Raw genomic sequence first — 17650 nt, forward strand, 5'->3', positions numbered from 1 at the left:
AGAAACCCAGTCCCTTTTACACCCAAACCCTCGAGCACATAGCCACCGGTTGTATATTTGCTAACTAGGCTATAAACTCACTTTGCAACTGAACGTCAGAATCTTCGTGTGAGTAAAAGATCTATATATCTTTTTCCACAACAATTTCCATACATAAGTATTACAGGTTATGATTACAATATTATCAATGCCTATCTCCTTAATGTTTTCATTTTTGACCCAGTTTTCCCAAAGCAGACAAAGGTCTGGTCGGCTCTACCCCTTTCGATGAAGTGGCTTGAGCCAGTTCCTTAGGCTTTCTGTGCTTCCCTCACCTGTAAACCAGGAACAGGACAATTACGTGTGCACTGTATTACTGTGAGGTGTGAACGAGATGATCTATGACGTGCTCAGAAGACTGCTCGACATCAGTCTGGGCCATCATCCACGAAGAAGGGAATTACTTAGCACAGCAAAAAAAGTGGATACAACCTAGCTGCTCACTACCAGGAAAAGAGCTAAATAAGTAACCTGTGATACAGTGCTCGAAGACAAAACTCTTCTTGCCATAGGGAAATCTTCAAAATGTGTTAGTGAAAAAAAGTGAGGATGAGTAGAGGGGCTATGATCCCAAACTTTGATAAAAGGGGAAAAAAAAAGAAAGTGTAAGTAGAGGAAAATGGAAAACGGTATCGATGTTGACAGTGGTCGTGTCAGGATATGGAATTATGAGTGTCTTTTATTTTCTTCTTTTTCTCCATTTTCCAGTATTTTCCACACTAAGCATTAATTTCCTACGTGATACTTTTTAAAAAATGCTCCCTCAAAAGAATTTTCTGCAGACAAACAAAATAGCTCGAAATGAGAAATCCCAGGCCATCGTGATTGCCTAACTTATGCAGCCACCAGTGACGGAGGAGGCAACATCAGCGTCTGCGTTTATCACATCCAGTCTGGGTGCCTCACTGAGCATTTATGACCCTCCTTGCTCCAGGGCCAGCCTTCCGTTCTAACTTGATTTTCTGCTCACACCCCAACTCGTTGCTATGCTTTGGGCCATTTGTTTCCGAAGTATGTCTTCTGCATTTTCCTTTTCTTATCTTTGTTTGTTCCATCTTCAATTTTTCTCCACTGGTCAAAATCTAGCTCACCCTGAAAGCTCATCCCGAATGCCTCCGCCCCCATGAAGCTTCCTCTCTCTCAGGCTGACACGTCCTCCATAAAGCCTCCTGAGCAAAGATGATTTTCTTGTATTCCCTTAGGACTTTCACTTCTAATTGTTAAATACTTGACATAATTTTTAACTGCCTCTTCTCTTAGACTTTTAGGAATCTACAGGCATAAGAAATAACCATGCATAATAATATGTTCAATGAATGAATCCTCTGAACATCCACAGCAGCTGCTGTGTCAACTTCATACATCACATGCTTTCTTGAATCAGAGATCTTCCCGCACACGCTTATCTTCTCATAAGATTGTGACTTTTGCACACGTATCTCTCCTGACTGAAGTTAGAACAAAATGCTGTACCTGGAAGGTACTACATGTTTATTTTACTCAAGAGAGGTTGAGAATGAAAGCCAGAGTTTTAGAGAGTTAACTGCCAGCTAGATGAAAGACAATAATAGGATTTATGTGGAAGGCGAGTGACACCAAGTGGCCTAAACTACTGATTATCAATCTAGAAATAGCAAAGCCCAGCAACCACAATTTTTTAAAAGATTCTCCTATTCTCAAATACGCTGAGACCGAGCTGAACAGAAACAACGGACAGTAAGATGCAGATCTGATTCATATCAGAGCCTCTTTATATTAGTGAAAGGCAATGTTTTTCTCTAAGCCTTAAACATTTTTAAGAATTCATCTCCCCTGAGATGAATATACTTCTTATATGTTCAGCATGCTTTCTCCCCAGAATGACTCCAAATGAATGTTAACTAATTTAAAGGCATACCAACCGGAGACTTTATATTTAAATGTAAGCAGGTGACACTACAGGAAAAGACAAGGAATTCAATTTTTTTTAAAATGCTTATTTTGAGAGAGAGTGCCTGTGCACATGGGGTAGGGGAGAAAGAGAGGGACAGTGAGAATCCCAAGCAGTGTCCAGGCCATCAGCACAGAGCCCAACACGGGGCTCGATCTCACAAGCTGCGAGATCACGACCTAAGCTGAAATGAGGAGTCAGAGGCTTAACTGACTAAGCCACCCAGACACTCCAAGAAATTAAAATTTAAAGGCATCTTAAACATGAAATAAAACAAAAACTACCTCTTTTTTTTTTTTTAACATTTATTTATCTTTGAGAAACAGAAAGAGACAGAGCATGAGCAGGGAAGGGGCAGAGAGAGAAGAAGACACAGAATCCAAAGCAGGCTCCAGGCTCTAAGCAAGCGGTCAGCACAGAGCCTGATGCGGGGCTCGAACTCACAAACTGTGAGATCATAACCTGAGCCGAAGTTGGACACTCAACCGACTGAGCCACCCAGGCACACCAAAACAAAAACTACCTCTTAAAGCTAATTAACATGACAATTCTAATTCACATGCCAATAATTTAAGTGGGAAATTACAGAATCAAGATATCTACTTTTCTCCCATATATTTCATTCATCTCAGGTAGAGATACAGCAGTAGAATTAAAAATAGACAAAGGAGACAGATCCTAGCCTTCTTGAAACTTAAATTCCTTTTTGGTGGTGGGAGAAAAATATATACAGAATATTAAATGGTAATAAATTCTATATTAAAAAACTACAAAGGGGGAGAGCACATGGGTGGCTCAATAGGTTAAGCATCTGACTCTTGGTTTTGGCCTAGGTCACAATCTCATGGTTTGTGAGTTCGAGCCCCATGTCAGGCTCTGCGCTGGCAGCACGGAGCCTGCTTGGGATTCACTTTTTCTCTCTCTCTTCTCTCTCTCTCTGCCCCTCCCCTGCTGGAGCGTGCATGCTCTCTTTCAAAATAAATAAATGGACACTAAAAAGGTTTTTAAAAAGACTACAAAGGGAATTATGGAGGGTTTAAGTTTAAACACAGAGGTTGGGGGGGGGGTCACTCTGAAGACGACACTCAATAAAGACCTGAAGGGAGTGAGCAGTGCAGGTCAGTGGGGGACTGTTTTGGTCTTCAGCCAAAGGAGCAACAAGAGCCCTGGGTCAGGAGTGTGCAGGCCTGTTACCGCCTAGAACAACACAGGGGCGCCTGGGGGACTCCGTCAGTTAAGTGTCCGACTTCAGCTCAGCTCACGATCTCAGTTTATGAGTTCGAGCCCCGCGTTGGGCCCTGTGATGACAGCTGGGAGCCTGGAGCCTGCTTTGGATTCTGTGTCTCCCTCTCTCTCTGCCCTTCCCCCACTCATACTCTCTCTCAAAAATAAATAAACATTTAAAAAAAATTTTTTTAAAGAACAACACAGAGGTGGTGGTGGTATAGAACCCAGTGTGAGCCACGTTAAAAAATGTGCCTTTTACTTAGCAACATCACAGTGGTCATAAACCACCATAACTCGTCGAGAGCAAACATAATACTATTTTGCTTAGACCTACTGGCTATTAATCTATTTTCTGATATATTAGAATGGTGTCTATAACATTCTGCCTAATGTCAAGTGCTGGGACATATCACATCCCAAGACACATTATGGGATGTGTCACATACTGTGACATGAGACTTCTGAGTTGTAGTTTAGGACTTTTTCACTTACGCTTTGCTGCTACTTTGAAGAAATTACTTAGCCCAAGCCAAAAAAACCTCTTCCTTTATTTTCAACACTGTTTCATCCTGACACACTGTCTTCTCGAACCATTCCCAATCGTTTTGCAAATTTACTAGACCAAGGAATGAAGGCCCTATCTCCACTGCTGTACTCAGACCGGACTTTGCACATTGTCAGAGTTCTCTAATCATGATGAATTTAGAAATATTCCCTCCTGGCAAGTAAGGTTCAAGCTCAAACTTAAAAGAGGGCTTTTCACTGGAAGGGAGGCAATATAATCTTTGGAAAAAATAAGGAAAGAAACTATAATAGAAAGAATTTGTCTCTCCTGAAGGACACTAATCTATAGTTTAGAAAAATAGCAAGTTTTACCAAATAAACACACGTACAATTTGAATTTATTTTTCTCTAAGTGAAAACTAAAACCCCATTGTTAAGTTTTCACAGATCAGGAAAAAAATGAATGGATTGGGCTTACAGGCCTGTAGGGAATCTTTTTCAAGTGTCCCATTCCATTTGTAGCCCATGATAAACAACTCATGAGGAATTTCAAAACTACAAAAGCTTTCTGGTGTGGTGACTTTATAAGCTTTGAGACTGGCAGTTCCTGGTCTGATTCTGAGAACTTCTTCAAAATATGACTTCTGATCAGAGGCAACAATATGGCCATGAGTGAATTCACATTGCCTTCATAGCATAATGTTGATCATAAGAAGAATGCCACATTTATTAAGGCAGCTCAGTGCAGAGGGGAAACACATGTAGGTTTACCGGTCGTGTGCCTTGAACAAATAACTTCTCCTCTCTGAGCCTCTTTCCCTTTCCACAGATTAAAACATTCGGGAGATTATTAGGAGGATAAAATGAAATGGTTCTAGCACATAGGAAGTGCTTTAATGGTGGTTATGCCTTTCTGCTACTTGGAAGAAATTGTTTAGTTCTAGCAAGGAAAATTTCCCTTTTTTTTCTTTCCCAGCTTTATTGAGATATAATTGATTAGAACATCGTGAAGGTTTAAGGTGCACAACAGGATGGTTTGATACACCTGTATCTTGCAAAATAACTACCACAAAAAATTTTTACACATCCATCACCTCACATAGTTACTTTTGGTGGGTGTGTGTGGTGAGGATATTTAAGATCTACTCTCTTAGCAAGTTTCAAGTATATAACACAATATTTTTAACAAAAGTCCCCATGCCGTACATTATATCCCCGGCACTTACAACTGGGAGTCTGTACCCTTTGACCATCATTTCCCCAACCTCACCTTCACCTAGGACAACCACCACTCTACTTCCTGTTTTTATGAGTTCAGCTTCTTTTAGATTCCATATGTCAGTGTGATCACACGGTATTTATCTTTCTCTGTCTGAACTATCTCACTTAGGATAATGATCTTAATGTCCGTCCGTGTTGTCACAGAAGGCAGAATTTCCTTCTTTTCTATGGCTACATGACATTCCATCATGTCTATATGCAACGTCTTTAACTCTTCATCCAGCAGCAGACACTTAGGTTGTTGCCATGTCTTGGCTCTTCCATTTTCTTCTCTTATTTTCCACACCATACCTGACACACTGCTATATCCCATTCTTAACCTCTTTTCAATTTCACAAGACCAGAGAAGGATGGCTCTAGACCGTCCTGTATCTGACTCTGTATATCAACAGAGTTATCAAATCCCGATAAATTCGGAAACGCTCCTTCTTGGCAAATAAGTGTTAACCTCAAACAAAGCCACATATCTTTACACCCAAAAGCAACACTGTATGTCACAGCTTTCTTCAACCGCCAACAAATCCCAAAGCCAACAGCGGTTCCCCTCTGGTCCCTCATCCGAGAGCCGACTCGCTCGCTCCGACTCACCTGGCCTAGCTGGGACCACAGTCGGGGATCCCAGGGCCCTGTTCTGCAGCAACACTCTCACGGCACTGGTTACAGTTGGCTCTTTTTTGGGACTCATCTGAGCCCTAGCCTACAGGAAGAGCAAGAGAGACGGGGAACAAGTCTGTAACCTCAGGTAGCACTCAGGAGGTAAAGCTGCTGCCGCTTAACCAGTAGCAGATGGGGGTCAGCTCCAGGACATGCTGCACCCACGGGGAGGGGACACACGCACACCCTGTACCCTCGTTCGCCTGTCCTGCCGGTTCTCAGAGTCACGTCTGGGTTTTGGCACTTGCACTCCATAATCAACCCCTGAGGGGAGTGGTGATATGTTAATCCTGTAAAATTCATTGTATGGAGACATAAGAAATCACTTAATGTCAATAAGGACAGTTATGGAACATTTTAGTTGTTCATTTTACTTGAGGATGATTTTGTTTTTAAATCCACGAACGGAGAAGAAAAACAGACGTTGGCAGGCAGCACATGTTTTAAACACAGAATTCCATCATCTCCACACCACGCCCCTCCCTGCCGCGCAGCGGTAGCTGAACACTTACATTAATACAGAATAAGGACCCGAAGGTCCTTCGGGGGCTTCCTACCTAGCTACCGGTCCCAACATCTCCATGGCAACTACTGTATAAAGATAACCTGCTACTCCAAGTGAGAGTTCTCACGTGGGCAAGGATAGCCGCGGGGCTACAGCAGGCAGCTCATCCCCATGCAGACAAAGACAGCTATTTCCAGAGGCCCGTACTGGTCTCTTTTGGTGAAGGCTATAACACATTTTTAAAGCTGATTATGTTTAAAATAGAAACACATTTCAGCTGTGCTGTTAACAGCCCTTGAGCAGTAAGACGACCCCTCCCGTCTTGCTCCACTCTGAATGGGCCCCACTATGAGCCTGGCCCCTGAGTGGCGAAGCTGGCAGAAGACAAACAAGGGCTGCTGTTCAGATACACTCTACGGGGAGTTTCCTCAGAAAGCAGCTAATTTTTCTTCTGCGCACCCAATCACCACTTAGTTCTGGAAAACAAGGAGAGGAACAGGGCCAAGTCACTGGTTACACTCAGGACGGCCAGCTGGCCTTCTTCAGGAATAAAAAGCACTTCCGTTTGCTGCTTCCCTGGGCTCCCTTTGGCCCCACTAATGTGACGAACTTCGTGAACTGGTTAGAACATTTCGAAGAAATGTAATGCGCCCTTCCCTGCTTTAGAAGGTATAGGTAGAGTTTCACTTAGAAAACTTTTCCGGGGCGCCCGGGGGGCTCGGTCGCGTGAGCATCCATCCGACTCTTGGTCCCGGCTCAGGTCATGATCTCACTGTTCGTGGGTTCAAGCCCCACGTCGGACTCTGTGCTGACAGCCTGCTTGGGATTCTCTTGCTCTCTCTCTCTCTGCCCCTCCCCCACTAGCGCTCACTGTCTCTCACACTCTCAGAAATAAATGAATAAACTTTTTAAAAAATTTAAAAAAAAAAGAAATTTTAAGAAAGAAAACTTTTCCAACTCAGTTGAATTCAAGCCCAAAGCATCATATACCCCCCAGATTGTGGTGCCTGTCCCACTGACAAGAGAGGATGGCCAGAGAGGAGGAGGAGGGTGGGGCAGCGTGGAAAGAGGAAAGGCGGAGGAGACCTGTGTGCAAGCCACTTTGCTTCTGTTGTCTATAATCCTCGCAACAATGTGGCAAGGTACAGATTAAAGTGAGTCTCAAAGAATTTGTCTAAGTTTACCTACGGATAATCAATTAAAGAATTGAAAGTCAAACCCTAACTAGTGATTGCAGAATCTGGGTTCCTTCCACGCCACACTGCTCCCATGCTATTGCAGGTATAAAGATTGAATCTCAGGGGCGCCTGGGTGGCGCAGTCGGTTAAGCGTCCGCCTTCAGCCAGGTCACGATCTCGCGGTCCATGACTTCGAGCCCCGCGTCGGGCTCTGGGCTGACGGCTCGGAGCCTGGAGCCTGCTTCCGATTCTGTGTCTCCCTCTCTCTCTGCCCCTCCCCCGTTCATGCTCTGTCTCTCTCTGTCCCAAAAATAAATAAACGTTGAAAAAAAAATTAAAAAAAAAAAAAAGATTGAATCTCTACAACTATATTTATCATAACCACCCTGCCTGCTCCACCAACACATCTATCTCCTGCTTCCTGTGTTTCTTTATCTAGATGTATACAGTATACTACCTTCTCAGGCTCCGAAGCTAAAATCCCTGTCAACCCCGATCCTCTTTTAGCCCATATCCAATCGGCGTCTCAGACCCCCCATTCTCAAATTCTTCCTCCACATACAACCCGTTAGTCCTCTTTCTCTGGGCCCGCATTCTTTATCTGTTGCTGGGACTCCTAACCATGGCCAATCCATCTGACCACTAGTGGCAAAGGTAATCCTTCTAAAACACCAATTGTGTCACTCCAGTCTGCACTATTCAACCCGTCGACACTGCCCACAGAACGACACAGGAGGCAGGTCACAACCAGACAGGAGAGCTAAGAAAGGCGATCTGCAGAGAGGGGAGCTAGCAGAAGCATGCCAGGAAGAAGGGACAAGTTGAGAAAGTGGAGAGGACGACTTCCTGGGTTCAGGGGGGACTTTCCAGTGTCTGTGTGAAGTCCTCGGATTTGAGGGCATCTCGCCACTTCCTCTTTTCCTCCTCTCTGAACTGACTCGAGTGGAAGCCCTTCTAGATCTGATGCCCCCTCACCTGCCCCTTGCCCCTCGCACACAGGCACTCCTCAGGCCACAAACTGGACATTTGGTGTGTAATATCCTCCCCAACCCCCACTCCAGGCTGGTGAACCCATCTGATATTCAAGAAATGCTGCTCTTCTTTGAAGGCTCCCCTGGATCACACTGGCCTCTTCCTCCATAGCGCTCCTGCACAGGTCAAATCCCACAGCTTCCGACTGCCTCGTTTCCAAGCCCTCCTCCACCTCTGTTGAATTACAAATGCTGATCAATCAGCACCTAGCACAGTGTCTGGGACAGAACAGACACTCAGTAACTGTCCACTGTGTATGGAGACAGAGCTCAGAGTCCAGAGTCCGCGGGATATGCTACTGTTGGACAAGCTCCCACCCCCTATTACATACTGGATTTTGTGGAAATCTTTCTCAATGTTTCATACCCTCAAGTATTCAGGCCAGTTTAATCTTTCCTTGGCATCGGAGTCATGTTATGAGACTAACAGTCTCCATAGTATATCGTAAGTTATATCCCTGGGGCCGCTGATGTGTGTGAAGCTGTTTGCCGGACCTCAGTTCTGTTTTCATTAGTCTGTTGTCTTCCGGATCAGCCCGTCCATTTACTTACCCGTACCTATTTGTGACAGCCTGTTTCCATTCATTTACTTTACCTTGCTGATTCTATGGCTTTAAAGAAAAGGCTGCAGACCCCTCCTCTATCAGAGAACAACACAGATGACCTACAGAACAGGTCTTCCTTACGACAGCTTGCCCACTCGGCCAGCCCCGCTTCAGGTTCGCAGTGCTTTTCTGGATGACTAAGGCTGATAGTTACTGTTGCATACATGCACAGGGTTTTACCGTAACACTACAGAAACACTACTTATATATTCAAGGCTTCATCCTGAGAAGCTTCAAACACTGTAGAAATATTTTTTTCTATAATATCCAAAGGTGCTGCTAGCTAGAAAGCATGCCTCAAAAGAAGCCAACTTCCATGAGGATGAATGACAGTGAGTAGCGACCTTGATCCTTATACTTCTGGGGATGGGTAATTTAGGTTCCCTACCAAACCCTACCTGCTCACCCCGAACACGCAAGGGCACAGAGCCAACACCTGGGGAGAGATAGTTACCTGCACCCTGGATGCCATTTTGGCTGCTGTCTGGGCTGGATCAAAGACTCGGCGAGAAGACTGATCCTTGCAGAAATTAATATGCCGACTGGCTGCGGTTTCATTAAACCTCCTCATACAGTATGGGCACTGAATATAATCTAAATGCAAAGATAACAACGAAAGGCAATCAATGTTTCAAAAGCAACTCTGGAATGGGCTATATGAAATGAAATAAATGAGATATGACCTCTGCTCCAACATAAAAGAGCAAAAGTCTCAGACTATGGTTTGAGACAGTGTTATGCCCGAGGGAAAGGTGTACAAGGGCGGAAATAAAGGACAGAGCATGGGGAGACATCTTTCTCCTGTATACATTTATTTCAATTAAGTGTGTCTCTTTAAAATGTTTATGTGGTATTTTCTTTTTTTTTTATTTTTAAATTTTTTTTTTTACGTTTATTTATTTTTGAGACAGAGAGAGACAGAGCATGAACGGGGGAGGGTCAGAGAGAGGGAGACACAGAATCTGAAACGGGCTCCAGGCTCTGAGCGGTCAGCACAGAGCCTGATGCGGGGCTCGAACTCACGGACCGCGAGATCGTGACCTGGGCCGAAGTCGGACGTTCAACCGACTGAGCCACCCAGGTGCCCCATATGTGGTATTTTCTTAGACAATAGACTCATTATATTTGGGCACTTCTCAATTAAATGAGATATTCAGTGAATCCTTATGTAAAGAAAACAGTCCTAGGATCACAGACGGTTGGTATTGATGACGGTGAAGAACACAGAAGATAAAAAGCCCAGGCTGTGGTACTGGGTGGGACGGAAGGTCACCAGAGAGGTTATGGGGCTCCTCTTGCTCTTTATAGAAGGAGGAAGGTGTTTCAAATTTGGGGGTTTGGGGGATGGGATTTGAAGTCAGTGTCGCTGGCAGAAAAACACACTACTTCTGCAGTGACGGATTTTTTTTTTTTTTTTTTTTTACTCAACTCCTAAATAAGGAGGCAAATAATAAGTTCAGGAAGGAGGTAAAGGAAAAAGAAAAAGGTGGGGTTCGAAAAGGAGAAAGGGGAAAGCAGGAGGAGTGGTAGGAAAGCTTCGGGGTCAGAACCTCCCGGGCAGCTCTGTGGGCACCAGGACCCTCTGTGCGGCTGCCCGCTGCTCTCCGTTTGGCCCTTGTTTGTAATGACTAACCAGTGAGCGAAATGGGATGTGCCAGAACCATGGCCTTTGTAGAATGAGGAGACGCTCAAGGCAAAGCCATTTTGGAGCCCACCCCTCTGAAGTACGCGGGAACGTGAGATTTTCTTTTTCTTTTGTTTTAGGCACCGGTAAGGGATGACGAAGTGGATAGGAGCACTAGAAGAGAGTAACATTCCCCTTCCCCCTGCCAGGAAAGATCTGAGACAGCACCGACCTTACGCTCGGTACGGAAACTTGGATTAGTATACAGTCACCCACATCCACATCTACACGGGTGCATGACTGTTTGAAGCAGTGATGCCTTCAAGATTAAGAGTCTTTTTGAAGGCATCTTCTAAAACAATTTGGGAGAGTTTTGTTGGAACAAATCATTTCCTTTCCTAGAATGAATACTAGTAAAGCGAATACTTGGCACATATAAGAAATTGGAATATAACAGATAAGCACTTAGCCTAACCTTTTATTTCACATCCTAGAAGGCAGTATGTAATCATCAATTCAATCTGTATTGAACACCTATTACGTGCCCGCCCGGCACTGGTTTATAGTTGGGGGCACAACGACTCTGCAGAAACAAAGTTTTCCCACAGTGGTAAAGGTTTTTCCCTTGAACAGAATAAAATAGGGCAGCATTGGGAAATGATGAAGGCCCTGCAGCCTGCCTGACTGGTTTTGAACCTGAGCTCTTCACCTGCTACATGTGCGAACATCGGCAAGTTACTCAATATCCCTTAAGCTTCGATTTCCCCAGTCCCTACACAGCACCTATTTCATCAGGCTGTTGTGAAAGTTAACTCAGATAAGTCACACTAGGGCTCAGTACAGTGGGCAGGTGGAACATCCTATTACTATAAGGAAACAGGCCCAGCAAGCTTGCGTTTCCAACTACCAAACAGGAATGAAACTGCTTATAAGAGTAAAATTGAAAGTGCCATTATTGTGCAGAATTCATGGTGGTGATGGAGAAAGCAAACCTAGAACTCTTCTCTTGCTTTGGTGGTTTCTTGAGTTTTACCAGCTGAGAGTCAAGGCTTTGGTCAGAAATGCTGCTACCACAAACCCTACTCAGTTTGTGCAAAGACAGTGATCGTGGCAGTGACTGGATGGCTTCTTCATTCCCACTTGTTCGTTCATTGATTCACTGCCACCCTTCTGCGTGGCGCTGTATGCCATCAGGGACACAACAAAGCTGAGGTGTATTTCCCTGCCAACAAAAATCTCAGAGAAAACTAGAAGGCTAGGCAAAGAAGTAGACAAGTGCCACTCATGATGTAAGCTTCTAAGGAAGCACTGGGTCCTCCAGGGGCCCAGATGAGGGACAGGAAGCCAAGACTTAAAGGGGCAGAGGAAGGGGTGGCTTGGGTGGCTCAGCTGATTAAGCACCCAACTTCTACTCAGGTCATGATCTCACGGCTCCTGAGTTCGAGACCCACATCGGGCTCTGTGCTAACAGCTCAGAGCCTGGAGCCTGCTGCAGATACTGTGTCTCTCTCTCTCTCTCTCTGCCGCTCCCCCACTTGTGCTCTGTCTCTCTCTCTCTCTCTCAAAAATAAACAAACATTAAAATAATAATAATAATAAAGGGGCAGAGGAAGAAAACTTCAAATACTCTGAGAATGGAAAAAAAATGGTTTTGCAACAATAATCTGAACACAGCATGACTGGTTTACATGGTCCACCGTCATCTCAATCTGAGTCCCCTCTTCCTCTATCAATAATGGTGTCGTGGGGCGCCTGGGTGGCTTAGTAGGTTAAGCGTCCGACTTTGGCTCAGGTCACGATCTCGCAGTTTGTGAGTTCGAGCCCTGCGCTGGGCTGACAGCTCAGAGCCTGGAGCCTGCTTCGGATTCTGTGTCTCCCTCTCTCTCTGACCCTCCCCCGTTCATGCTCTGTCTCAAAAATAAATATTTAAAAAAATAAAAAAAAATAATGGTGTCATAAAAGTCATTATGTGCTATTTATTTCCAAAGTAATGATCTTTAAAGTCTGACTACAGATGGGTTCTTAGGATGACTATGGGAAAGGTGGCCAGATCTCAAAAACATTCAGCAAGCATCATTTTTAAAATGTAAGCATTGTGTTGAGTGTCCATGTCTATGAAGCCTGTGAAATGGGCACTAAATGTCCCAGGCCTCACTGAAAATCTCAACTGCAAATATTCTCTATCATTGTTCCTATAAAGTATCACAGCATCCTGGAAAGTTGAATGATTAGCACATTTACTTAAGTTAGGAAGAATTACAATAAATATACACATGTCACAAAAACTGAGTCATGAAATCAGGAATCATGCTGAGAAAACAAGGAAATGATCTGCAAACTCATGCATACTAGGCCGCATTATATATAACCCCAGTTATAACTGTACATGTTTTCTAGTATTTAAGACTGAGAATATATGGACTAATATAAAATCCTCACATAGTCTAATGGAATAGTAATGAAAAATGTGCTATTTTAGATAATCGTTTTGTTTGGTGCATAAAATTATACTAAGGGCACAGGGAAGAATTTAATTATAAAGCTATGTTTTAGCATAAGAACATGAGGGCAGAAAAATAAATTGTACATGTGATGAGACCTTACAAAGAGAATTATTTATTTTAAGGAAACAATAATCCCCACATTTTAAATCCAATGTGGAAATTAGAGAAATCCACACAGCAGGACAGCTGACATAGTTTCGTTTATTTGACTAAAGAACTATAAAGTAGCCATCAACCCTGTAGCTTCTGCTATTAACAGGAAATACTGCTCATAAAAGATTTTTTTTGTTATATAAGGCTTGTTGCCAAAGTATTATCAAAATCACAGCCATAGATCTTTCTACTTTCACATTATTTTAAGCTATATTTTCATTAGCACCCAGCAAAAGTGAAGCAATTATTAAGATTATTTTCTGGCACACCAGCACGCCCACAACAGTTGTGGCCAGGCCTCTTAGCCAGCTGCGCTGGGAGCTAATCCCACCCACCAGCACGCCCACAGCAGCTGCAGCCAAGCTGCTCAGCCAGCTATGCCAAGGGCCAGCCCCGCCCAGCAGTGCACTCACAGCAGTTAAGGCCCAGTCACAATGAGAGGGCACAAGCAGCCCACAGAGAGCACACTCCTGGAGCTCCTGGTTCTGGTGACCAGGGCGGATTGCACTACTGGGTCCTATAGGCTTCTACACAAGACATCTACCTTCCTTCAAGACCAGGAAACATAAGTGACCTACCAAATACATAGAAACAAACACAGAGAATAAGAAAAAAAATACAGAGAATATATGCCAAACAAAAAATAAAAAAACAGACAAAATCTCAAAAACACACACAACTAAACAAAATGGAGATGAGCAATCTCCCTGATAAAAAATTCAAAGTGATGTTAACAAGGATGCTCACTGGACTTGAGAGAAGAGTGGATGAAGTCAATGATAACTTCAACAAAGACAAAGAAAATGTAAGAACCAATCAGAGAATAGAATAACGAAATGAAAAATGCACTAGAGGGAATCAACATAGATTAGAGGATGCAGAAGAATAGAGCAACAATCTGGAAGACACGGTAGTGGAAATCACCCAAACTGAACAGCAAAAATAAAAAAATAATTTTTAAAAATGAGGATAGGTTGGGGCACCTGGGTGGTTCAGTCAGTTAAGCATCTGACTCTTGATTTTGGCTCAGGTCATGATCTCACAGTCATGAGATCGAGCCCCATGTCAGGCCCCATATTGGTTGTGAAGCCTATAAGATTCTCTCTCTCCCTTTCTCTCTGCCTCTCTCTCTCTCTTTCTTTCTCTCTCTTTCTCTCTCTCTCTCAAAAGAAAAAAAAAAATGAGGATAGGTTAAGGAACTTCTGGGACAACATCAAGCATTTTAACATTTGTATCATGGGGGGCCCAGAAGGAGGAAAGCAAGAAAAAAGGGCAGAAAATTTACTGAAGAAATAAATAATTTTGAATAATTTCTTCAATAATATTGAAGAAACTTCCCTAACCTTGGGATGAAAACTGACAGCCAGGTCCAGGAATCACACAGAGTCCCAAATAAGATGAACCCAAAGAAGTTTACCAAGACACGTAATAATTAAAATGTCAACAATCACAGATAAAGGAAGATTCTTAACAGCAGCAACAGGAAAGCAACTAGTTACATACAAGGGAATCCTCCACAAAAGGCTATCTGCTGATTTTTTAGTTTCTGCTAAAACTAAAGTCATTTAGTCATTAAAGTTATTCTGCAGAAACTTTGAAAGCTAAAAAGGAGTGGCATGATCTATATTCAAAGGGCTGAAAGGAAAAAAAACCTATAACCAAGAACACTCTACCTGGCAAGGTTATCATTCAGAATTAAAGGACGGATAAAGAGTTTCCCAAACAAAAGTTAGAGTTCATCACCACTAAATTGGCCTCACAAGAAATGTTAAAAGGACTTAAGTGTAAAATAAAAGGCCATAAGTAAGAAAGTAAGAAAATTATGAAAAAAACAGTTTCACTGGTAAAAGCAAACATATAGTAAAGGTCAATCACTTATAAAGCTAGTATGAAAGTTAAAACACAAAAGTAGTTAAATCAGTTACATCTACAACTACTAAGCAACCAATGGATCAACAAAGAAATCAAAAAGGAAATCAAAACACACCCTGAAACAAATGAATTTGAAAACACAATGTTTCAAAATCTTTGAGAGGCAGCAAAAGCAGCTCTAAGAAGGAAGTTTACAGCAATATAGCTTACCTCAAGAAGCAAGAAAAATATCAAATAAGCTATCTAACCTTACACCTAAAGGAACTACAGAAAGAACAAACAAAGCCCAAGTTAATAGAAGGAAATAATAAAAATCAGAGCAGAAATAAATGAAATTAGGACTAAAAAAGCAATAGAGAAGATCAATGAAAACAAAAGATGATTCTTTGAAGAGATAAACAAAATGAACAAACTTTTAGTCAGACTCATCAAGGAAAAAGGAGAACTCAAATAAAATTAGAAATGAAAGAGGAGAAGGTACAACCAACAATATAAAGATACAAAGAATTATAAGGAACTACTATTGAAAATTATATACCAACAAACCAGACAACTTAGAAGAAATGGATAAATTTCTAGAAGCATGAAATCTTCCAAGACTGAATCATGAAGATATAGAAAATCTGAACAGACCATTTACCAGTAATGAAATTGAATCAGTAGGGGTGCGTGGGTGGCTCAGTCAGTTGAACATCTGACTTCCACTCAGGTCATGATCTCGCAGTTTGTGAGTTCAAGCCCCGCATCGGGCTCTGTGCTGACAGCTAAGAGCCTGGAGCCTGCTTCAGATTCTGTGTCTCCCTCTCTCTCTGCCTTTCATCTACTTGCTTGCTCTCTGTCTCTCAAAAACAAACATTAAAAAAAAAATTAAAAAAAAAAATTGAATCAGCAATCCAAAAACTCTGAACAAACAAAAGTCCAGGATCAAATGAATTTGCAGGTGAATTCTACCAAACATTTAAAGAAGAGTTAATATCTACCTTTCTCAAACCATTCCAAAATACTGAGGAGAAAGACATGCTTCCAAATTCCTTCTATGAGGCCAGCAACCTGATACCAAAACCAAAGCTACTACAAAAAAAAAAAAAAAAAAAATTATAAGCCAATATCTCTAATGAAATTTAAAGCAAAAATCCTCAACAAAATATTAGCAAACCAAATTCAAATTAATTCACATTAAAATAAGTAAGTCACAGAGAGGAAAAATACAGCATAGGGAATATAGTCAGTAACACCAATAATTTTGTATGATGACAGATGGTGACTACACTTACCATGGTGAGCACTGAGTAATGTACTGAATTGTTGAATCAATATGCTGCACACCTGAAACTAATATAACATTGTATGTTAACTACATCAATAAAAATAACTAAATAAAAATAAAAAATGTTTAAAAGATCATATACCACAATCAAGTGGGATTTATTCCCTGGGATGCAAGGATGGTTCAATATCTGCAAATTAATCAATGTGATACAACATGTTTAAAAAAATGAAGGATAAAATCCTTCATATAATCCTTTCAATAGAGGAAGAAAAAGCATTTGACAAAATTCAACATCCATTTATAATAAAAACTCTCAACAAAATGGGTACAGAGGGAACATACCTCAACATAATAAATGCCATATATGGCAAACAAAGAGCTAGCATCATACTCAATGGTGAAAGGTTGAGAGCTTTTCCCCTTAGATCAGGAACAAGACAAAGATGTCCACTCTCACAAGTTTTGTTCAACATACTACAAGAAGTCCTAGCCACAGAAAACAGACAAGAAAAAGAAATAAGAGACATATAACTTGGTAAGGAAGAAACAAAACTGTCACTATTTGCAGATGACATACTATATACATAGAAAACCCTAAAGAGTGTTAGAACTAGTAAATTAATTCAGTAAAGTTACAAGATACAAAATTAATATGCAGGAATCTGTTACATTTCTATGCACTTTAAATGAAGTAACAGAAAAAGAAATTAAGAAAACAATCCCACTTACAACTTCATCAAAAAGAATAAAATAAATAGGAATATATTTAACTAAGAAGGTGAAAGACCTGTACTCTGATAACTATAAAATACTGATTAAAGAAACTGAAGACAACACAAATAAATGGAAAGATACACCATGCTCATGGACTGAAAATTTTAATATTGTTAAAATGTCTATAATATCCAAAGCAATCTACAGATTCAATACAATTCCTACCAAATTATCACTAGCATTTTTCATAAATCTAGCATTTTCACACATCTAGAACAAATAACAAAATTTTTATGGAACTACCAAAGACCCTGAATAGCCAAAGAAATCTTGAGAAAGAAGAACAAAGCTAGAGATATCACAATCCCAGATTTCAAACTCTATTACAAAGCTCTAATAATCAAAACAGTATAGTCCTGTCATAAAAACAGACACAATGGAACAGAATAGAGAGAAGAAGGCAAGAATATACAGGAGGGAAAAGACAATCTCTTCAACAAATGGTGCTGGGAAAACTGGATGGATACACACAAAAGAATGAGAATAGGCCATTTTTTTT

General features: G+C 41.7%; 1 protein-coding gene across 5 annotated transcripts in view; it reads right to left on the reverse strand.

Annotated features, from left to right (window-relative positions):
- ZC2HC1B (zinc finger C2HC-type containing 1B) overlaps positions 1-17650 on the reverse strand; it is a 52951-nt gene that overhangs the window by 13554 nt on the left and 21747 nt on the right. For 3 of the 5 annotated variants that reach the window (XR_008298296.1, XR_008298297.1, XM_053222153.1), the window contains exons 5-6: positions 9409-9548; positions 5570-5678 (exon numbers count right to left, since the gene is read on the reverse strand). Coding sequence is in view for 3 of the 5 variants with exons in the window: in XM_053222153.1 (XP_053078128.1) it covers positions 5570-5678; positions 9409-9548 (249 nt within the window). In the remaining 2 variants the exon portion in view is untranslated. Of the gene's footprint in view, positions 1-2604; positions 5679-9408; positions 9549-17650 lie in introns of those variants that run through there. The other 2 variants (XM_027056725.2, XM_027056726.2) reach the window with 1 other exon arrangement.

This window comes from Acinonyx jubatus, chromosome B2, assembly GCF_027475565.1.
Source record: "Acinonyx jubatus isolate Ajub_Pintada_27869175 chromosome B2, VMU_Ajub_asm_v1.0, whole genome shotgun sequence".
Lineage (NCBI taxonomy): Eukaryota > Metazoa > Chordata > Mammalia > Carnivora > Felidae > Acinonyx > Acinonyx jubatus.